Source organism: Furipterus horrens, unplaced genomic scaffold (genome assembly GCF_987537825.1).
Source record: "Furipterus horrens unplaced genomic scaffold, mFurHor1.1.pri manual_scaffold_9, whole genome shotgun sequence".
Lineage (NCBI taxonomy): Eukaryota > Metazoa > Chordata > Mammalia > Chiroptera > Furipteridae > Furipterus > Furipterus horrens.
The window spans coordinates 19380669-19404288 of NW_028327179.1; the positions used below are offsets into that span (position 1 = coordinate 19380669).

At 36.0% G+C, this 23620-nt stretch overlaps 1 protein-coding gene across 3 annotated transcripts in view; it reads right to left on the bottom strand.

Annotated features, from left to right (window-relative positions):
* The window catches only part of AHR (aryl hydrocarbon receptor), a 58848-nt gene that overhangs the window by 12872 nt on the left and 22356 nt on the right, over window positions 1–23620 (bottom strand). The window contains exons 3-12 of one of the 3 annotated variants that reach the window (XR_016513025.1): window positions 19358–19461; window positions 18990–19079; window positions 16706–16829; window positions 15601–15731; window positions 13614–13816; window positions 12798–12907; window positions 12073–12214; window positions 9125–10367; window positions 1925–4537; window positions 999–1166 (exon numbers count right to left, since the gene is read on the bottom strand). Coding sequence is in view for 2 of the 3 variants with exons in the window: in XM_090287135.1 (XP_090143261.1) it covers window positions 4394–4537; window positions 9125–10367; window positions 12073–12214; window positions 12798–12907; window positions 13614–13816; window positions 15601–15731; window positions 16706–16829; window positions 18990–19079; window positions 19358–19461 (2291 nt within the window). In the remaining variant the exon portion in view is untranslated. Of the gene's footprint in view, window positions 1–998; window positions 4538–9124; window positions 10368–12072; window positions 12215–12797; window positions 12908–13613; window positions 13817–15600; window positions 15732–16705; window positions 16830–18989; window positions 19080–19357; window positions 19462–23620 lie in introns of those variants that run through there. The other 2 variants (XM_090287135.1, XM_090287136.1) reach the window with 2 other exon arrangements.

The following is a 23620-nucleotide window of genomic DNA, read 5'->3' on the forward strand; positions in this document are numbered from 1 at the left end:
CTACAAATATTGAGATTTTTCTTAAAGACTTGTCTTTTCTCCCTCATTCAATTATTTCTCCCTTTTCAATTATTTATTTATATCAGGATGAACCTAAGGGTATTTTACTATTTGGTCCTCAAATTGTTCATTTTGAGCATTAGGCACTAAAAGTGTTTTTAAATAAATTATTTATTGACTCCAATAATCCAGTAAGGCAGGTATGAGCATTATCCTTATTTTGTAGTAAAGGAAACTTGAGCTGAGAGTAAGAAACCTTCCGAATCATTCATATCCTATATGTGTTGAAGCCAGAAGTCTGACTCCAGAGTGTGTGTGCTTAGTTTTGCTATGCTGTCAAAGGAAAAGAATGTTCCATGAGCATCAGAGATAAGGTTATCTTCTTATCTCGTGTTTTTAAAGAGGTGAGAGAAAAGATTTTGAGGGAAGTGATCATAAAGGTAGTAGCTGCAGAAAGGATGAGCTTCCAAAGAGACAGTATGTAGATAAAGTACCACAAATGGTCACAGCTAAGCCTGTTACTGGGTGTGAGGAGGCCATGTGGGAAGGGAAGTAGCTAACAAAGAACAGTGAAAGGTTGCAAGACCATTAATATCATGGAAGCTAAGGGGGAAAAAAAAAGAGTTCATTGAGGGTTCAATCAATTTGGTTGCAGGGCCACAGAGAATCCGCCTATGGAAAGAAGGGACTTAAGTAAACTTCAGCAAAACAGTATAGAAGGGCAGAAAATAAAACCAGATTCTGGGAGATGAAAAGTGGTTTTAGAGACAGGAGATAAAGAAGTAATTTAATACAAAAGAGATGCAGAAGGGAGTAGCTTTTTTGCCAGGTCTATAGAAAAGGAGAGAAGAACGACTCTGGACAAGGGAAATGTCAATGCATGAGAACCAGAAAGGAAGGGTTATTAATCTTGCCTCATATGTTGGGGGTGAGCCCAAGGGACCAAGGATAGGGGTATTGTTGAGTTGAAGGTACAGACACACTTAGGATGATATGGATTTTTATTTGATGGTCTTAATTTTATTAGTAAAACAAAGTTCATCTGCACACATTGGGAGAAAATGAGTATTAACTAGTCGTGTAGGGAGCCAGCATCCCTGGGGCATTGTTGGGCAGGCGTGGTGAAAATGGGGCAAGCTGAGGTCATGCACACTGGTAGAAGCCATCTGAGTGAAAGCAGAGATCAGAAATATGATTTTCTATATTTTTACTTGACAATAAACTGTTTTTCTAACGTGTTCAGAATTAAGTATGATGCTAACTTGCTGTTTATATGAGGTTGTTGAAACAATGATTGTAAAGGATAAACATAAAACATACAAATAATCACTACTAGAATAAACCACTGCTTTTCTTAGGACCATCTCTTCAGATAATTTTAGTTACAGAATTCTTGTTGAGTGTTTAGCAGTTATGAATTTGACATCGAAAGGCATAATGTTGCATTTACATGTTAGAGAGTACTGGTGGTGGGTAATGTTTTCTAATCTAAGCACAAGATATAGCTAACACGGGTTAGGTTTAGAATCATCCATTTCAGAAGCATTTTAAATCTCTGAAGTTACTAGAAGTATGTTTTTTTTTTATATTCACATAAAAGCCAATGTATCCATGGGCACAACACAGTAAGAAATTGATGATGAACTACTGACTTAACATATCCTTAAATACAGATAGCCTTTAAGGAACATAGTTATAATACTATACTACAAATACTAATGTCCTTTATGTGAAACAGAAAGAATTTACATTAAAACATATTAACACTTGGTAATTATTTTATTACCATATATATATTGCTATATACAATTTTGTTCAATAAGAATAAGGACATTATAAATTGTATTTTAAACAAAAATGTATGCATGGCATATGTAAAGCAATAACATTTCAAAGGAAAGCAAAAAGCCACGAAAACATTTACCTAAAATTTAGTAATACTGAAAAACACTAAGTTTGTGCATCATAGTGATTGAAAGCTTTATAATACATCAGAACACCGGTACATCTTCAGGTACTATGAGAAAAGCCGGGAAAGAAAAAGCTTAAAGTAGACACATCCAGGTCCTTAGAAGTGTACACCTAAAAACAAATCTCTCCACATGGCAGTATGCAAAGTTGTCTCTGTTTTGGTATACTCAGCAATGCAGACAAAGGTGTATTTGGTTTAATGTGATTTTATTATTCTTAGGTAAGCTTTAGTTATTTTATATAGATAAAAATATATAATATTGCTTTAATTTTTTAAATTTTATAAGTCTATAATTGATTGTCATCATATTCACAATATGAAAAGCCTATTTTCCACTAAAAAATTCATCCAGTGATATGGGGAAAGACTAACAAAAATGACTCACAGGAAGACTTTTATCTAGACCATGGGTCTAAATCTTTAGTGATACCTCATGCTGGAAACAAATTATGAAATGCTTTAGACAAATTCGCTGTTTTCAACACTTACTGATTTTAGAAATTCAAAATTTTTACTGAAAATGCATAGAACTCACATACATAATTGTCTGAAGCCACTTTTATGTACATTAACTTATTAAGGAAAAAAAAAAGTTTTAATACTACATCTCAATTTGGGATTCCATCATGTTTTTATATAATACATGCAAAATACGTGAAGCCCTTCAGACATCACCACTGAATAAGAGATTGGCAGGTGGGGCACTTTTTAAAATCACCTGAGGACAGTAGTTAGTAGGGTGATTAATTTGCCTTACTGATAATGTTTGAAATTAATAAAATGGCACCACTGTCTTTCTCTTAATACCAACATAAAAGCAGCTGCATTCACTATTTGATTTCTTAAGACTGATAAAAGTATGTAAAACCCAAACAATTTATGTGCATATAAAATACGGACTATTTTTTAAATGAAAAACTCAAAATTTTTTACAAATAATTTTGTTCATTATAAAACATACAATGCACCAATCATTTCACTCATAACAAATGCTTTGCACCAAACATTGCTATATTCAGCCTTAACATTTCTCAAATATGAGAAAAACAAAGTTTCCACTGTGCTAAGAAGTGAAATTTAAAGTCTGTAAAAAATTATTACACATTGAAATGGGTGCTTTGCTTTAATTTAATGAATGACCCAGAAACAAAACTCCTCCTCTTCATTGCAAATTAATAAACATGGTTGCCTTTATAACAGCAGATTTTTCACACTGCAACATTCAACTACCATGGTGGAGATCTTAGTAGAGGTAAACACTGGTGTATCTCTTTCTTCTGAAAACTCTGTTGAAATTTTAGTGCTGCTGTCTTAATATGTATATAATAATTAAATAATTTGAAAAGACATTTTACTTTCAAATTTTTTCAATGTTAAGGCACATAGCAACATTTAAAGTCTAGAGACAACTAGGTTATATAATAAATAATCATTTCAATTATTGTTTTTTACCTGAAGAAAGAGGGTGAGTAGTGCAGTTAAAACATGCCTGGATTAACTAAAAGATGACTGAATTTAAGAAATACAAATAATATTTATGTGTAGAATATTAATCTTTTTTAAAAAGCGTGTTTTATATAAAGTGTACACCCTACAGTGTTATAGGCAGAAAAAACTGTGAGGCACTTAACATTGACAATGAAGAAGGAAATCATTAAGATTATCTTTCTATAAAAGCACCAAACCACCTTGACTGGGTCACTCGGTTGGAGCAACATTGACAATGAAGAAGGAAATCATTAAGATTATCTTTCTATAAAAGCACCAAACCACCTTGACTGGGTCACTCGGTTGGAGCACCGTGCCTTACACCAAAAGGTTGTGGCTTTGAATCTCCGTCAGGGCACATACCTAGATTGCGGTTTCCATCCCCAGGGCACATATGGGAGGCAACCAATTGATATATCTCTCTAAGATCAATAAACATATCCTCGGGTGAGGATTAAAATATATGTATTATCACCAAACCACTTATTTTAACATCTGAGATAAATGTAGAACTTAAAAATATGGGCGATAGTTTAGTTTGGTAACTCTGTACTTGGAGAACTAAGTCAAAAGTTGAAAACTCAAAGCATTTCTTTTTTATTCTGACAGAAATAATTCCAATAGAGAAAATTTTCTTAAAAAGTGACCCTGAGTAAATTTTGCTTCGTTTCTGGTACTCAGAACGTGAAATGTAGCTGGTATCTCTCACCAGTCTGTGGCAGCACACTTCGTAGTTGAATGACTGTAATATGTAATTCTGATATGTTTTTAACTCCCCTGAAAAGCATTCAAATGTGACTTGGTATTAACTGTGGGAACAATATACATCCATGCCTCCATGTGAACTTGCTGATGTCCAACACTGACAGTTTAGTAACTATAATCTTTTGCAAACTAATTTAAACCAAAACAAGGTAAAAATTGAGTGTGGGATTACAGGAATCTACTGGATGTCAAATCGGGGAAAGGTCTGGCTTCTGGTGGATGATGAAGGGACTGAAGATTTGTGGTAGTCTGAGTGTTATTTATAGTGTTTAGTTCAGCTGGATAGATTTCACTTAAAACTCCATTCTGAAACTGAAAACAAAATAGAAGGCAATTATTAGAATGGATCTTTAAGTATCTTCACCCATTAAATAATATATTAAAATGCATTTTTAAAATCTTCATCCTACATGATGTTAAACTTCAAATTACTTTATTGCTGCTAAGATTTAAATCATCCAATGAAAACATACTGAGCACATATATATTAGTATGTTTATAACCTTTTGGTTTCTACAATCATTTATTATCTATCTGTATCATCTTTTTCAATTCAGATTTGGCTTTCCATATATCAAGGGAGTATTTGATCAGTATACCTTCAGTTTTGGATAGGACCTGATGAATCAAAGAGTAGCAGTTGTAAATCATAGTTATACAGGGTTGGGTAGAAGCAGGTTTCCAGTTATGAGTGTGCAGCATACAGACTATATTCTTGTATTCATTTTCATATGAACAACTGTAAATCTACTTTTGCCTCTCCCTGTATATTTTTTGTAATAAATTTGCTTTGACCAGATTTCATCTCAATCTAATTCTGGGGACCAGGGAATTTATTACATTTGAGATTACTACAATGGAGCTGCAGATGAGCTATGACTTTTCCAAAAGAGGCTAGTTCTGATTTGTCAGAGGTTTCCTACTATTCCTAAAATAATATTATATTATGGGTATGATTTCCTAAACCATTTTCTTATTTGTACTATTATTTTTTTAAGTGTATTTTATTGACTATGTTGTTACAGTAGTCCCAATTTTTTTCCCCTTTGCTCCTCTCTGCCCAGTAACCCCCTTCCCTCCAGCAATCCCGTCCCCATTAGTTCATGTCCATGGGTCGTGTATATAAGTTCTTTGGCTTCACCCTTTCCTATATTATCCTTAACTTCCCCTTGTCTATTTTGTACCAAACAATTATGCTTCTTAATCCCTGCACCATTTCCCCATTTCTCCCCTTCCCCCTCCCAGCTGATAACCTCCCAAATGATCCTCATACCTATGATTCTGTTCCTATTCTGGTTTGCTTAGTTGGATTTTGTCTTTATTTTTTAGATTCAGTTGTTGATAGCTGTGATTTTGTTGTCATTTTAGTGTTCATAATTTTGATTGTGTTTTTCTTAAATAAGTCCCTTTAACATCTCATATAATAATGGCTTGGTGATGATGAATTCCTTTAGCTTTACCTTGTCTGGGAAGCACTTCATGTGCCCTTCCATTCTAAATGATAGCTTTGCTGGATTAGAGTAATCTTGGTTGTAAATCCTTGCTTTTCATCACCTTGAATACTTCTTGCCAGTCCCTTTTTGCCTGCAAATTTCTTTTGAGAAATCAGCTGAAAGTCTTATAGGCACCCCTCTGTAGGTAACTCCCTGCTTTTCTCTTGCTGCTTTTAAGATTCTCTCTTTATCTTTCACTCTTGGCATTTTAATGACGCAGTGTCTTGGTGTGGTCCTCTTTGGGTCTAGCTTGTTTGGGACTCTCTGTGCTTCCTGGACTTGTATGTCTGTTTCCTTCACCAAATTTGGGAAGTTTTTCTTATTTTTTTTCACATAAGCTTTCAATTTCTTGCTCTTCCTCTTTTCCTTCTGGCACCCCTATGATTCAGATGTTGGCATGTTTAAAGTTGTCCCAGAGGTTCTTAAGCCTCTCCTCATTTTTTTCAATTCTTGTTTCCTCATTCTGTATTGGTTGACTTTTTTTCTTCCTTATGTTCCAGATAATTGATTTGAACCCCAGTTTCCTTCCCTTCACCATTGGTTTTGTGGGAATTATCCTTCATTGCATTTAGCATAGCCTTCACTTCTTCCTTATGCATCTGCTGTACTCAAGGATGCTTATCACCAGTGTTTTGAACTCTGTGTCTGTTAGGTCGGCTATCTTCTTGTCGCTTGGTTCTCCCACTGGAACCTTGATCCATTCCCTCTTTTGGGCCATACTTCTCTGTTTCCTCATCTTGACAGGCTCCTGTGTTTGTCTGCCTCTGTGTCTTAGGTAAACTGTTGCTCCTGTTATGTTGTAAGGGGTGGAGCCTTAGGTATTCATCAGTACAGGATGACCCGTTTCACCACGTTGTGGTACTATGTGTAGGGGAAGAGTCTGAGAAGAAACAATGCTGCTTGCTCAGCACTGGCCCCTTTTCTAGGCACTTCTCCCACCTCTATATGGGCCTGGCGCCTCTCTAGCTGTTGCCCTGGCCATCGTTCCTGGAGTGGGTGGGTCTGCGTACATTCTAGGACCATGGGGACCCTTTAAACAAGTGGACTCTGCTTAGATACCGCCAGTTTCTTCCTCCGCCCCAACCCCGACTGGTTTGCACAGTCAGAAGCAATGAGGCTTGATTTTCCCAGCACTGGGACTGTGAGCTGTGTGGTCTCGTCTGGGGCTGGGAACGCTCCCTCAGATGTCCTTCCCGACTTTTTAAAACTCGTAACTGTGCTTTCCGCTGGCCTGCCGCCACCACACCGCGTCCTCTCTGCTCTGGCTTCACCCCTCCTACTTGTCTGGATGAGTATTTCTTCTTTATGTCTTTGTTTGTTGGACTTCCATGCACGTCGATTTTCTGGAACTTCTGGTAGTTTCTAGTTTTGAGGTAGTTGTATTCCTTCTTAGTTGTGGAGGGAGACGCAGCATATCTGTCTACAGCTCCATCTTGGCCAGAAGTCTGTACTATACTTTTAAGCAGTAAGTACCACTATAATTACTGTCATAATTACAGAATTAAATTATTAAAATAAAATGCTCTTTCTTGTCATCTTACAATGAAGTTTGTCTGGTTTTTCTAACTGCTACTAGGGGATAAAAAGGAAGGACACAGAGATAGTTCTGTAGAAACTTACAGATTATAGAGCCTTTATAGTATGTGGTTAGTAAGAGTTGTAGAAACTCAAATCGACTCACATCATACCCTTAATTCCTTCAAATAAAATCTACCTTTCTAAAGCCTATGTAATAGGAGGCTTCAGTAGTCAAAATGTTGACTACATCAGAGGTCTTCCAAAACATATATTAAACATGTAGTAAAAGCCACATAATTTAGATTTAAATGAATGGCAACTCTGTCAGGTCTTCAAGTGGAAGGTAATATTACTTTCCCAGAGAACGTTTGGTCTTAAATAAATTACTCTCATCAGTCATAACATATGCCAGCAATTCTTTTTATATTGTCTAGAGCAGTGCTGCTCAATAGAAATACATAAACCACATATGTAATTTTAATACATTTTACTTAACCTAATATGGCTAAAATTTATCATTTTCAACATAAATCAATAAAAAAAAAGATATTTTACATTTTTTTCAAATTAAATCTCCAAAATTGGTGTATATTTTACAGTGCATCTCATCTAGGACTAGCCACATACAGAGTGGCTACCCTGCAGAGGGAGGAGAGTTATAGGTCTAGAGAATTCTTATTATTCATAAAGAAGTAACATGAAATAGAGAAAGGGATCACTGTAAAGAACTCATGAGAGAATAAAAGCTCTGTTCAAAATGTAATATTACATAATAAGTTCTCTACAATATACTCAAGAGTATGTAAGAGTTAAGGTACCTACCCATGATTAACTTTACAGCAATGTTGTGAAATAGGTTGTAACTGAATATTAAATTTTAATATAAAGTATGTCAGGAATGAGAATAAGAAAAACCTTCAATGACCTTTTCTTTCCTGCTGTCTTCTATTAGAAAGCTTGTATATAATCAGACCAAATCAAATGAAAAACAAAAACAAAATTAGGGATAAAGATTTAGGTAATTACTATACTCCAATACATAGTACATAGAAACCAATGAACTTAATCTTAGGATTTTCTTCTAAACTTTTAAATGGTTTTCTAATGGAAAGCATAAATGCAAAGATGCTACATTACTGGGGCCAAAGAAAACAGATATAATCATGTTAACTTTTTTTTTTTTTAAGTTATTTTTCTACTTAAAGTGTGCTTGCTGCTAGAAGGGTTCTGATGATACATTTAAACAACAAAAATATAGTATCAGCCTCAAGTCCCGTGATGGAAAGCCAGTTGAGATACCCCTTTTTTAAGAAGGTCAGAAGAAAACCTTTAAGGATAAAAGAAGGATGTGGCAGATAAGCCAGAGGGATTGCTGGAGAATACTTATGGAACCAAGGACCAAATTCCAGGGATCATCTAGGGCAAAGGCATTCAAAGAAACACACCAATGTTGCTTTTAACCCAATTCCAACAATATATTAAAACACTGAGAAAAATCACTTAAAAATTTCAAATATATTTTTCAAGTTTGAATTTTGAAAAGGCATGTAATTTTAAAGAATCAAGAACAATAAACCAAAATCCCTATTCTAAACACTGTACTTATAACTAGTTTCACCTTGTAACCAACTTAAGGACATATTCATGCTGCCTTAGCTCTTGATTTGTTTCTCCTTTACAATTCAGGTAAGTACGATATACTTGTGTTCATAACACACTGGAAAAGTACTGGCTTATTTTAAAAAAGTATTCACAGACATAATTAGAAATGTTCTCTGATATTAATGCTATAGATGATAGAATAAATCAGTTCTGACATCAGAGGATGTATAATCATGTATTTCTAATAAAGAATCACTGAAAAGGTTTAGTTTGATAACATCCTTACCTTGGTTAAAAATGCCTGTGCGCCTGCCATTGTTGGGTTGTACTGCATCTGAGCCATATGGCTTTGCAGAGGTTCCGGCTGACACGGGTACATTGACACAGCCCCGGCATAACAAGTCTGCGAAGTCACCAGGTTTGACTGTGGATTTAGTCCATGCTTTTGGTTTTCAGGAACTTGTAAACATGTGACAAAATCTTCTAAATTAGAAGTAGTTGTAGGGTATGGAGATGGTTCAAAATTCCCTATGGGAAAGCCTAACTGTGTCACCTGGGACTGTTGTGGTAACACAGACTGATTACAGGGAACAAAGTTCTGGGTATAAGGCATAGTCTCAACCTCAGATTTATAGGGAAACTCTGGATTGGTCCCAGGTAAGCCTGAAAAGACATTATACTGTTGTAGGTCTTGCCGAGGACAACTAAAAGGCACGGGCTGGTTCGAGTTCCAATTTGCAAACATGCCATTGACTTGCATGTGCTTCATTTTCTGGCACAGCTGCTGCTGCTGCTCCACGGCAGGGTGCTTTGGATGGGGCTGCACCTGCTGCTGCTCTAGCTGAAGGTGCTCCTGGACCATACAGCTCGAGTTCAGTGCCGTGGATGGTTGCTGCTGGTAACCTGGACACGCGAAGGTAGACTTGTTTAGGGAATCCTGGACGAACGCCAGGATTTCATCTGTTATGTCAATGTCTCGGAAGTCATCCTCACCAGAAAAGTCAGTTCTGAAAAATTCCTCATTCTGCTGCATATGTTTAATATCTTCAAAATCAATCTCTAGGTGTTTCATAATGCTGTACAAGTCACTATTTTTATTTTCTGGAAAGAGCCCTACTTGACCCTCCAAGAGTGTCATGTTCATTTCCTGAGACTGACCAATTTGCTCATGTTTCAGGATACCATTTCCCACTGGTGCAGTACTGTCCTGCCAACTACTGCATTCATTCATAGACTCGTTAAAAAAATCTCTGTCAAAAGGTGCACTACTTGCAGCATGAGACAGATAAATAGACTCATCTTGTTGCATCATGGCACCCCAGAGAGAACTGGGATGGAGAGAATCCTTATTTAGAGTTGATTTGGTAATAGAATCTTTTCCACCAGCACCAGTTTTAGTCCTTACTGGTAAGGGATCCATCATGGGAGGAAAGGGGCTGCTTATCTCATACAAGACAGCTTCTCCAGTGGCAAACATAAAAGGCAAGCTCTTATTTCGTTTTTTTAAATGCTCTATTCCTTCTTCATCTCTACAGTAAAAAAAAAAAAAAAAAAAAAAAAAAAGAAAGAAAGAAAGTAAAATACAGTGTAATTGACCACAGAGGGCAAAAATGTTATTTTAATATAAATATTTCTGATGACTGGTGCCATAAAATTGTTTTTTAGACAAAGTTAAATGATTTAGAATCTGTCCAAAAACAGTAAATCACTAATCCCACACTCAGGTTATGTCCCTACCTGACATCCTGCCAAAAAAAAAAAAAAAAATTCCATGTGGAATAAAGGTCTAAATATAAAACAAACTATAAGAATGTAGAAATCTGAGTGGGAGAGGCATCTTTAAATAAAATGCAAAACCCAGAAGCTATAAAGATTGGCATAATTCACAATCTGAAAATTGTATGTGTCTATATACATACATCATTTAACACACCACTACAAAACATCAAATATCTACGAAGACAATAAAAGACTCATGTAAGAAAAATACAACTCATTATTGAAATCAAGACACAGGGGTACATGGTTGTATATTTACCTAAGTATATGTATGTGCCTGCATACAACATTCACCGCGTTCACAGGTTGGAATGGTAAGTATTATAAAGATGTTAATTCTCCCAAAATGAGCTATAGTTTCAGAGTAATCCCATATACAGATTTGGAATGTTGGGATTACAATGTAGTCCCTTTAGATTTTCTGGTGGGAATTGACAACTGATATCTAAAATGTATATGAAAATATAAAGGAGTCAAGAAGAGCCAAGCTGATCTTGAAGGGAGAACAACAAAAAATCCTAAGCAAACAAAATGAATGGCATACACTCAGATACCAAGACTTATAGCTACCAAGACTTATTATAGAATAATTAAAAAATGTGTTGTTAGTGCAAAAACAGACAACTACCCAATGGAACGTAAGAGAGACCTGAAACAGAATCACAGACACACTGTCTGATCAAAAGGCAGTGCAATGGAGAAAAGCTGGCCTTTTCAATAAGTTGTCTTTCAATAAAGGTTACTGGTCAATTGAATATACACATCCAACTTCTTTTAAGTTGGTAAAATAGTAGACAAACTTCATTTTAATCTAAAAATGCACCCTAACCCATTAATACACTCACCATGGATAATTTGGGATGTTTATGATTACCCCTGCAAAAAATTTCCTACAACAACCTAAAATATAAACATAAACTCTGTCACTGTAAGTTCGGCTAGAGGCACTGCTTCCTAAATATTGAAGGCTTTAATAAATACAGGGAAAATAAACTGATCCTGATCCTTACTCAAAGCCACATATAAAAAACAGTTCTCTAGAGAAAATTTACAATGCAAGTGGTTGACAAAATACTCGCTTCCAGAATATATAAGAAACTTTAAAATATGAATGTAACAGTGCATTGCTTAGCATATGTTTTCTAGGCAAGCAGTGATTTTTCAGCTGGCACTAACTTTTCATCTATCCTGCATATACCCAGGATAAAACCTTGAAGTTTTCTTCGATTGTTGGATAATTCTACATCTTTAGTTGTTCAGTAAAGTTTGTCAATTCTAATTTCTCAATGTCTTTCACTTATGTCCTCTTTCTATACATCTTATTTTAATATTTCAATTCTTATTTGCAGAGTAAATTCTCTTAGAATTTAAGTTTCCAAGTAAAAGCATTTGTAAGCCAAAGTATTATTAAAATAAAAAACATTAGCAGCAAACATTCTAAGTCTCTGTGCTTACGTTAGAGGTCTCTGAGTTGCAATGATATAATCTGGTCTCCCGTTTTTATAAATCAAGCGTGCGTTAGACTGAACCCAGGTCCACTGATTGTTTTTGGTGAGAAGCCTGAACACTATCATGCCACTCTCTCCGGTCTTAATCACTAAAAAACAAAACAAAAAATACAACATATTTCAGAAAATCTCTAAAACAAAGCCCCCCCATATACATGTCTTGACAATTTTTTAACAGTCTATCAAAATTCATGGAAATTAAGTTCTTCAGAGTTGTTATCTCACACTAAATTTATTTTAAAAGTTAAGGGGAAGACTAGGTAACAGACAATTCCATTAATACATGAAATTATAGAATGTACGGTTTGGGGGAAAAGAGATAAGCATTGTTTTAATTTTAAATACGGAATGTTTCCCACAGCTTAATACTGTCTATACAATTTAAAAATATAATCTATATTGATGTATATTATGAATAAATAATATGAATAAATAATGATACCATCATAAAACTCCTGAGCAAAACAATACAGTAATCATTTTCATAGTAATTAAACAACACTATGTGGCAGCTGTCGTGCAGTTAAAGAGCCTAATTCAGGTTTGTCATGGTGTGGCACTCAGTAGAAGATTATTGAAACAGTCTCCTCAAACACATGACATTACGTAATACTCTGAAACTAGTCCTGGAGCACATGGCCGCTGTCGCGGGCACACTCCCCGAGAACTTACTCCGGATGTGGTACTCAGCACAGTACAGCATATCAGCAGCGTGAATAAACTGGTACCCGGATCCTCTCATGCATAGTTCTGCTTCAGTATAGCCTAAAACAAGTTTTCCTCTGTTAAAAAAAAAAAAAAAAAAGATGAAGTTAAAATTGAACATAAATGAAGTAACCAACATAAATTCCTCAGCTATATGCTATTTTCTGCCATGGGTTTTACTTGCTATTCAGAATTTTACATTAGCAGGTAGAAAAAATTAACCAAATCTATGTTAACTGATTTCTTCTTGCTTATGGCTGTAGATTTCAGTTTTAGACTATTTTCTTTTCCTGAATAAAGACCATCAAAGTTAGTATGGCTACAGATAAATCTAACAGTACCTTATGTAGGAGCAACAAAATCTTTAATCACATTCTATAATGATTGTACTCCATTTCTGAGGAGCAGGATTTTTCAAACCTCTCTATTTTCCGTATTGGGAGAATGAATGCTTAACATAATTCTCTAAAATTCTCTAAAAGTTATTAAATTTATAGGTCTAAAAGTCAAATAAAGTTTGTGCAGTTTAAAAATATAAACAAACCAATGATTTTACTAATTAAGTACATTGTCTTTATAAAATAGAAACTGGGGCAAGTATTGTAAAAAATATATAATGAGATGATTTGTGAGCCTGATAAAATTACCTTAAAAGGAAGACTATACTGAAAGAGTATAAAATAATAATATACAATATCAGAATCTACACTATATTTTACAAGCTAAGAGAGACTTACTGCATTGTACAATATATGCATATAAAACTGAAAAAGTTTTACTTACTTTGCATCACAACCAGTAGGGGTAAAGTCTAGTTTGTGTTTTGTTCTAAAGATGAAATTTTTGGTTCTGATTTCAAGTATAGATGGAGGCTGAAGTGGAGTTGCTATCGCAAACAAAGCTAACTGAGGGGGAAGTATTGATCCATCTTTCCCTTTCTTGTTCTGGCCATGAAGATACTTTAACCTCCCTTGGAAATTCATTGCCTTAAAAACAAAAACAAAAAACAGTTCATTAAAATTAAGTTTAAAATCCTTCCTTTTTACAAGGCTCAGTCATGGCCACATCCAAGGTTCTTGAGTCTGAAACCTGCCTTCTTTCATTGCTTTAAGTTAAGCCCATTAAAGTGATCCTGAGACACAGGATGAAGACCTAACTAAAGGGATAAACCACTCTTGGCTTTTTAATGGTCACAACAAAAATACCTGTATCATTTTCTAACTTTGCAAGTGTCCCCTCACTGACACCCAGCACAACTCCTTGCAAACTGTGCACTTAGTATATATTTCCCACCTGAATGAGTAGTGATCAAGTCATCAAGTCCATATTCATTTTCAAATGTGCATGAGCTATATTCCACAGCTCATAGTATATTTCACAACTCATGGTAATTTTCATATAGAGATAAAATACAATTTTATTAAAACATTAGTGACTCATCATGAAATCACAAGAATCCAGGGCTCTATTAAAGATAAAGAATAATTTTAGAAGACAGAGGAAACAAAGACAATGTAAGCATGAGCATGATTAAGTTTAGTTATTTAAAACTAATAACCAGGCCAAGGGCTAATTCTATCAGTATAACAGCACAAGAAAGATAAGACCCAATTACACACAGACTCCATCTCAGAAAATGCATACTAACTGATCATCAGTACTAAAGAAAATACATACTAATTGATCATCAGTACTAAAGAAAACTCTCTCAAACAAAATTATCTTCAAAAACAAACAAAAATCATTGTTTGCTAATATTTAACATTTGATTATCTGTTTCAAATTCCTGATAATTCACAAAAGTAATATCCAGTGTGCCTTGTGGTCTCTTTCTCCTGTGCTGGTGGACTGTGTGGGCCATCTTTTTTTTTGGGGGGGGGGGGGTTGGGTACACTCTGGCATAGGTATGCTACCCTTTATTTTCTGAATAAAAAACAGGGCAAGGTTTGACAAAGATTTTCACACCTCTTCCAGGTGTGAGAGGCAGCCGAAGATGCTGAACACCCATCCTGATGAAGAGCGTGAATAGGAATGGGACTAAACCGTCAAAGAACAAAGGGTCCAACTCCCCTGGGAGTCATAGCATCCCACGCCCTTTTGTAAAGGCTCTGGAAAGTCCTGCAGTGAGAAAAGCCACTTACATTACACTTGAGAACTAACTGTCTCCTAAACATATTTCAGCACTCTTTTAGGGGGCGGGGAGTTGGAGGACGGGGTGCTATCTTAAGGGTACAGAGACCAGAAAGGACAGACCCTCTGCACCCTCAGTACCTGCCTGAACTGCTCCGTGGTTATCCTACCCAGACGTTCAGACCACAAAACGGCACCTCCTGTCACACAGTGGTTCTGCATTCATGAATATACAGCTGTTTGTGTACATGGCAGTTATTCTAGCCACGTGGAAAAGGCCAGGGTAATTGTTCAGTCTAGCAGGCATTACATCCGAAGAGGGTACGCCTTCTGTTGTCAGAGAAGGGCTGCATAGTTCTCTATCATCTACCTAAAAAGTCCCCAAAATAGGCAGAATACAAGCTTCTATGTCACTGCCCTCAATTTTTGTGACTGCATCCTAAAGGAAAGGGTTTGGAAAGGATAATTACAGGAAAGATTCAAAAATCAGAAATAATATTTTAAAAGTTACAATCCTTTATCAACTTATTTGATGCAGTTTTAAAACCAAACTCAAAGATAACCAGAGAATATTGGTTTCATTTAATCTATTTCTCTTAATTAATAGTAAAGGCCAGAATCATAAGATTTTGCACCTTACCAGAAAACCAGACGAATTATCCAGCAGGCACCGTAGTCGGCAAATGAAGCTCCTCTCCATAAACGCAGAGTTTTCTGGAGGAAGCTGGTCTGGGTTTAGGTAGACAGCTGGCTGTGGGAGGCCATTCGCTTCTGCAGAAATGACAGCAACACAATTTTACTTTCCATTCTGCTGTCAAATTAAGTGTTTGGAAAGCTGAAATGTGTGTTAATTTCTAAATTGGAGTCAGTATTCAAACTACAAAAAGTTAATCATTTTCAGAAGGGAAGCTAATGAAAAGAAAGTAAGTTCCTGAAGATCACTTATTTGTACTTCACAGAACTTGACCCGTTCAGTTTTGTTTTTATTTCTATTGACCTATAACTGCCAACAACTGCCACACTTTAACACCATTTTTTTTTTCTTTTTAACACTTCCACGAACTTCTGAAAACACTGTTTGCATTGAGAAGTTTTTTTTTAATACTTGGACATGCTAGTTTTTGTTTTTTTTTTAATTTTGTGCCTTTTAAACACAGAACAATTTACACACATCCCAGTATCAACCCAGTACACATTCCTTCCCATCTTTCACAACAGTACAATGAGTAATATTATAAAGTATATTACTGAATATGGCAACACTTTCTTGCTTGATTGTCATCAATGGTTGTCCCAATAATCCTTAGATTTATTCGTTTTTATTAATATCAAAATCATATAAATAAAATGAATTAAACAAAATTTTAAAATAATAAAAAATCATTCATTTTTGGAGGAAAAAAACATTTCTTAAGTTCCTCAGCCTCTTTGTGACCTACAGCTACAGACACATGGTTTTCCACTACTTTTCTACCTTTACCATGGAGTCCTATACCCCTAGAGGTTCTCTGCCTCCTTTCACAGAAATCTAATAAAAACACCAAAGCTATTTTTTAAAAAATTTATTGTGAGAGAAAGAGGGGAACACTGCTATGTTGTTCTGCTTTTTTATGCATTTATTGGTTGATTCGTGTATGTGCCCTGACTGGGGATCAAACCCGTAACCTTGGTGTACTGGGACAATGCTCTGATCAACTAAGCAACCCAGCCAGGACCTGTAGCTATATTTTGATAAACAATCTTACCATCAATTCTTTGTCCAGAGTCTGTACACTGTGAAGGGTTTAATACCCAGTGTAGTTGACGCTGAAATTCAGCTCGGTCTTCAGTATGGATCAGTTCATACACACTCTGATGTATGACATCAGACTAAGGAAAAACAAATACAAGGGAATAAAACAAAAGTATTGACTGAAAGTTAAATATGACTTATTAAAGTAATTTCAGAACCTAGCTAGATTAGTGAGTGATTGTGATGAAGAATAAATCAAGTGGATTGCAAAACTCTCCATTCATCCAGGACTGGAAAAATTACAAAAAGATTAGCACTGTAATTTATAAGCCAACATGAATGTTTTTCAGCCGAATAAGCTACCTCTCCACTCCTTAACTGCAACATATTAAGCTCTGATTATTTTAATCCCTCTTTCATCTTGTAAGTCATGTTTTTTTCCCCACAAAACCTTATCTGAACACCCAGTTGACTTCTGTAAGCTTAACAGTAATCATTATGTGTTTTCTCACTGTTCCCTAACAGTTGTCTTCAGATTGAATTAGTCCCAATAGACTCTGTAAGAGTAAGGGCTCTGCCTTTACTGGGTCAGAACCCTTCCTCCTCCTCTTGCTTTTAAGCATTTATTACAGTGCTGAGCCCTTAACCCCTAAACAAGCATTTTTCTAACTTATTCTTTTTTAGTTTAACTCATGGCACTGAATACATTTTTCCATCCATAACATGTGTGCATATACACACACAGAAAACTGTTTCACAAAACACTTTGTGTGATAACATTGTCTTCCATTTTATTCCATTCAAAGCAACTAAAATGAATGGTTGATATACTATATCATCATCATTACCCAGTAAGGAGTGACAACTTGCAGTTAAGTGGTGCCTAAACCACAACCCATGCCAGACACATACATGTTTTCTTAAATAACATCTAGACTAATGTGTACCTATGAGAAAAATTTAGATTGGGAAATAGCTGATCTCTTTGATTTCGTAACTGTTAGGAATCACATTATCAAATAATAATTAATGTAACTAGGTAGATAAGTTTCAAACAGGCCTTTCTATGGACATTAGTACATTTTCTTTGCAATTCAAAATGTCTGAGAAGAATTCTACCTCTGGGTTGGCAAACTTATCTTCAGGAATACCTTCAGAAATTTTTGTAGTAGCCAGACTCCACGATGCTAGCTACCTGGAGAAAATCTCCCTACAAACTTGATCTTCTAGCATTAAAGCATCTCTGTGCATCCGTTAACACAATTGCCAGTTATCATCTGAGACACAGATTGGAACGTACACCTTCCCTTAACCAAGGCCTTTAATCGTTTGCACTGTGTATAGATCACAGCTTAATCTTCAGCTTATATAGCCGTGTAAGCAGTGCTCCTTAAGCCATCAGCCTTGACATTGCCCGTGAGCTTGTAGAGATGAAAATTCGTGGGCTCTACTATGATCTACTGAATCAGAATACCGGGGTTTGAGGCCTAAAGAGATTGTAAAATTTTATCAAGTTATTGAGGTGAGTCGTATGCAGGTTACAATTTAGGAACTATTGATACATAAGTATAGCTACCATTCAGGTGCACTTACTAACTGTCCCCAAGTCATGTCTCATATTCTTTTCCCTCAAATATACCAAACACCTTACTTAGCATGCCACTTATACACTCTTCACTCAATAACATGGAACAAACCAGACACGCTCACCTCCTTCAAGGGCTTCCAGTAAACCGCTTACAGTACCCCTGTCTTTTCTTCCTTGTGCTCCCCACACAACTGTCCACCCATCTGAATCCTACACTTTCCTTCAGGAAAGCGTCCCTAATCCCCATATATCTTCTGAAGATTAAGCTATGATCTATACACAGTGCAAATGATTAAAGGTGTCAGCCATGGTAGTTTGCTTGTTCCTTTACACGTCACCTTATTCATTTCACAGTTGCCATTATGCCCCCCAGCATTCGCATTAATTAGACAGCAAATACCCTCTTGTCTGCCCTCATTCAAACCCTGTCTGCCCCCTACCTGAATGTTTCTTTTATATAAGCGTTCCCTAATAAGTGAAAGAAGAAACACAGTATATCTATAAATCTCATAAACATTTAAGGAAATGTTAATGTAGTAAATTATTAATAGTATAAAAACACAGCTGAAAATACATGTTACTCTATAGCATGTATTTTAATTGATATTTTATATATACAAATTATTGATTGTAACCCTAAAGTATAAGATACATAGAAAGTAGAAAGTTCATTTAAAAAAATTTAATGACCTAAGAAAACAGTATTTACCTGCTGAAATCCCAGATAATCTTGTATCGTAGAAGAAGCATAAAAGACCAAAGCATCTGTAGTGACAACCAACACAAAGCCGTTCAGAGCCTACAAGAAAAGAAGTGACAGAATTAATAATGAGACTGACTTCTGTCACTCATAAATATTGACTTCCATTAGGCTGTTACTTCTACTGCTAAAAAAGTCTTCTCTTTAAATGGCTAAAATGCCTACAAATTACCAACTCAGACACACGACACGGATGCGGAGTGCAGCATCACAGACAAAGTGGCCAGTAAACTGGACATAATCAGACAGCTGACTGATGAATTCGCCATTTACAATTATCATCCTAATTATAAGGAACAGTATTTACTAAAATTTACCTGTAATAAGAATTCTCCTTCATGAAAGCTCAGGCCATCCCCAAATTTTGTCCCACAGTTATCCTGGACTCCATTTCTGTCGGCCAGGGAGGATTTTAATGCAACTATGGAAAAAGGCAAAAACAATGACACAGTAAATAGTTTCAAAAATAAGTGGGTTCCAAGGGCTGTGATGGGCAACCTCTATACACCAAACAGAGAAACAGTAAGAAATGCTGTGTACTGGCACTGTAATAATAGTAAATAACCCTTTGCCAATGGGTGACTTCCAACACAGATGACAGATTCTTAAAAATAATTTTTGATGGGTTCACTATATTATTTTTGGTATATAACTTAGAAGTTTCAAGGAATTGCATAGTGCTGCTATAAATACTCCTCCCATTCCTATCTACTAATGAGAGTTAGGTTCATCAGAACATTACCCATAAAAATAACTATTTTAATACCTCTATATATTTATCTAAATATCAATGAACTAGTGATGGTGTAGAGAAAGAATCAACCATACACCATTAAGTTTAGAATCATCTAGTTTTAGGGTAAAAAAACTCTTAGTATTATTATTGGGCACACGCTACATCTATAAATTAACTTGTTATGAATTATCGTATTTATGATGTACCGTTCTATCCAAGAACATTTATGTTTTTCATTTGCTCAAGTCTATTTTTTGTCTGAGTAGAGTGTGTTGAAGTTATCCAGAAAAAAGATTCACATATTAATTTTTTGTGTTTAATCCTAAGTTATCAGGCATCTCGTAAAGTGACTTTTCCTTCATTACTACCTTCTAACTGCTTGTGGCTAACATATATGAAAGAAATGCTGTGGCATGGTGAAATGCTTTACTCTTGGGAGTGACAATATAATAATGCTCTCTCCTCTCTTCCCCTCTCTCCCCATCTCTCTTTCTCATCGTGTGTGTGCACACTCGTGTGTGTCTGTGTGTATTTTTAGTCTGGGAGGCAACACAGCTAAACAGAAATAATAATTACTATGTCCTTATTTAGAATTTTCCCAAGGACTCTCAAATATTCTTATTTAAAAGCATGTGAGTGTTGGTGTCGCACAGAATTAAGTTTAGTGCTTAGTCAGCCACTTAATGTGTGAGCTCTTACAGCCTGTCTCCTAATATTCAAAGTGGTAGTTTAAAAAAAACAACAACAACACCCTGCACCCTGGCCAGGTGGTTTAGTTGGTTGGAGCATTTCCTATGGATCAAAAGGTTGCAGGTTTGATTCCCAGTCAGGGCACATACCTGGCATGCAGGTTCAGTCCCCAGTCAGGGCGTGTACAGGAGGCAACCCATCCATATGTCTGTTTCTACTCTTTCTCTTTCTCTCTCTCTCCCCTTCTCCCCTTTCTCCTCTCTCACCCTCTCCTCTCCCTCTTTCACTCCCTCTGGCTCTCCCTCTACCCCTTCTTCTAAAATCAATGAAACATATCCTTGGGTGAGGATTAAAAAAAAAACAAAAACATCCTACGGGATTGTTGTGAAGAATAATGGGAATATAAGTGAAGTTCCTGCCGTACAGCAGCTCAACCATTCAATAAATGCAAGCTTCAATGATTAGCTGTATTTCCCAGAGCTTATGGGCTAATTAATTATACAGTGTAACCTTTTAGATACAGCCACAATATCCTCTAATTTTTCTATTCCCTTTTAACCTGTGATATTTAAATAAGAGAAACCATTAAACAAAACTGACTTTGACATTACTTTTAAGACACCTTATTTCATTAAATGTTTATGTGAGAAAGATAATGAGGTTTGGTGAAAAGCTGGAGACTTGCTAATAACCAGACTTTCTCTCAGTCTGAGCAAAGCATCACATACAAAACCTTTTCTGGTTTGAAGTATATATTCTGGTTAATCATCAAGTGCATGTGTCACACTGGAATCTCATGCCAAGTCATTGCCTTTGCAGAACTTGAAACGTGTCTCTGAAAGAAGGGGCCAGAAGTCTGGTCTCCGAATATAACAATTTCAAAAGGCCAGAGAGCAGATTTCCTTAGGCCAAAAAAATAGTTTGAGGTAAATTAATTGATCTAACAGTTAATCAAGACCAAAGGAAATGCTTAATCTTTTCTCATTGAAAAGCAGGAGAAAGGCCTTTTCTCCCTTTCTGTTCTGTAAGTTCATTGTGGCTGCTTGCTCTCTAATGGCCAGATTTGCTTGAATGCACCGAAACCTCACAATGTCAGGGTTAACTACACTCCACTACTTTTCCAACATCTCCAGTATGCATTGCAGCACAACTTAAGAGTTATACCAAATAGCAGTAAGATTTGCTATTAAAATAACAAAACCAAAACCCTTACATTATGAAACAAGCAAAGTAATCTTGAAAAACTGGATATTAACAGTGTCAAGCTGAAACTGTCTAAATTATCTTATTAGGAATCTTTTAAAATTAATTTTTAATCTATGGAACTGATGTCAGTTCCAACTAGAGTTATTGAGCCACTGAGATGAATAAGAAATGAAAGAGATCATTCATCTCAGAGTAATTTACAATCTGTTTCTGGCCTTGTATTGGGGATTATCAGCCAATTTAATTAGACATTGAACAGACTGCCTTTAAGTAGTGAATCTAAGCTATGGAAATAAAGAACTAGAAAAGAATGTCAAAAATACTAAGTACCAGAATTAGATTTAATTAAAATACTAGAGGAACTTGAAAGAGAAAAAAACAAAGAACAAGCTCTTTCTAAACAACAATGCCTACAATTCTAAATGTTGAAAGGATAATATTTAAATATGTGTAACTACTGCTTAAGTAGGAAAAGTGACACGTGAGGAAGGATCCCTGGAGGGTTCTTCCAAAAATAAATATTTCTGTTGTTCTCATTTTTAAGGTTAATAATCAGTAAAGGATTTAAGTAAATATTGTGCAAAGGTGAGTCCAGGAAGGGTGAACTCCCTTCCCATTCTCATCTAAAAAAATACTAATGTGACTTTTTAGGAAATTAATTTTATGTCCTGGCCTCTCAATCCAAACTAGGGAATTTATGCCTTCTGAGAAGTTTGATCTTTCTTGATATCATACCTACTACCTCTCCCTTCTTCACTTACGAGAAGCTATATTAATTCTACTCACTTTCACACCTACATTTCTTGCATTAACTAGAAAGCAATAGAAGAGTAAGAAAGTGACCTAGGATACCGTCACCAGTGCTTCCTCCTAGCATCTGAGAGGCCTTCAGTAATTTCCTTAGTAGTATTATGATACCTACTGAGCACATATTGTATGCCAAGCAGTTTCCATGTATCATATCTTATTTAATCTTCATAACAGTCCTATGAGACTGGACATTCATGACCTTTCAACATATTAGGAAACTGAGACTTAGGGAGGTTAAGAAACTTTCCCAAGGTCGTAGAGCTTTAAGTGGCAGAGCCCAGATAGCACCCGGGTAGCCTGACCCTCAGTGTGTGTGCTGTTATTAACCACGGACCAGACTTCTGCCCCTATGCTAACTACCTTTGACCTTTAGTTTCTCTATCTTTAAATGAGGATGATGATACCTCTGGAGATAAATTCCTGTGAGGGCTAAAATAACGTGTAGCGTATCTGAGTAATAGTACCTGGAATCTACAACTGCCAGTGAAGGAGATAATGGGCTATATGCTGAGTTTAGCTGACACAAAGCGCACAGCAGGAACCATTGAGTCTTTCCTCATCGCTAAACAGAGAGCACTAATGAGCATCCAGCAGGACTGCTGTGATGCCTACAGTGTATCTACAACAAAGATCTGAAAGTACTTCAAGACAGTCAATTGTTATAAAAAAGTATATGCCTAACCAGATGCACTGGACACTTTTAACATCACACCACTAGAATGAAATACACGACAGTTCACAGAAACAAAATGTAATCTCTGAAAAAAAAGTCACCAACTGCTTCTGCTACTGGGGGAGCATTTCGTGTACTGGACATTTGTTACAAATCCCTTCTGTGGGAATAGCACACCTCCCAAAGCGTGGAGGTGTGACACTGAACATTCTGGGGAATGGTAAGATATTATCAACTGTCAAAGTATTTCAACTACAGTATTCCCTCACTTATTGCAGGTATTACATTCTAGACCCCCCGTGATAGGTGAAAATCCGTGAAGTAGGAACCTTACATTTATTTTAGTATTTATTTATATTTTAAGGCTTTATAAACCTTCCCACACACTTATAAACCGTTCCCAGTCCCTTATTAACCTTTCCCACTCCCTTATTAACCTTTTTGACACTTTTATAAACACTACTT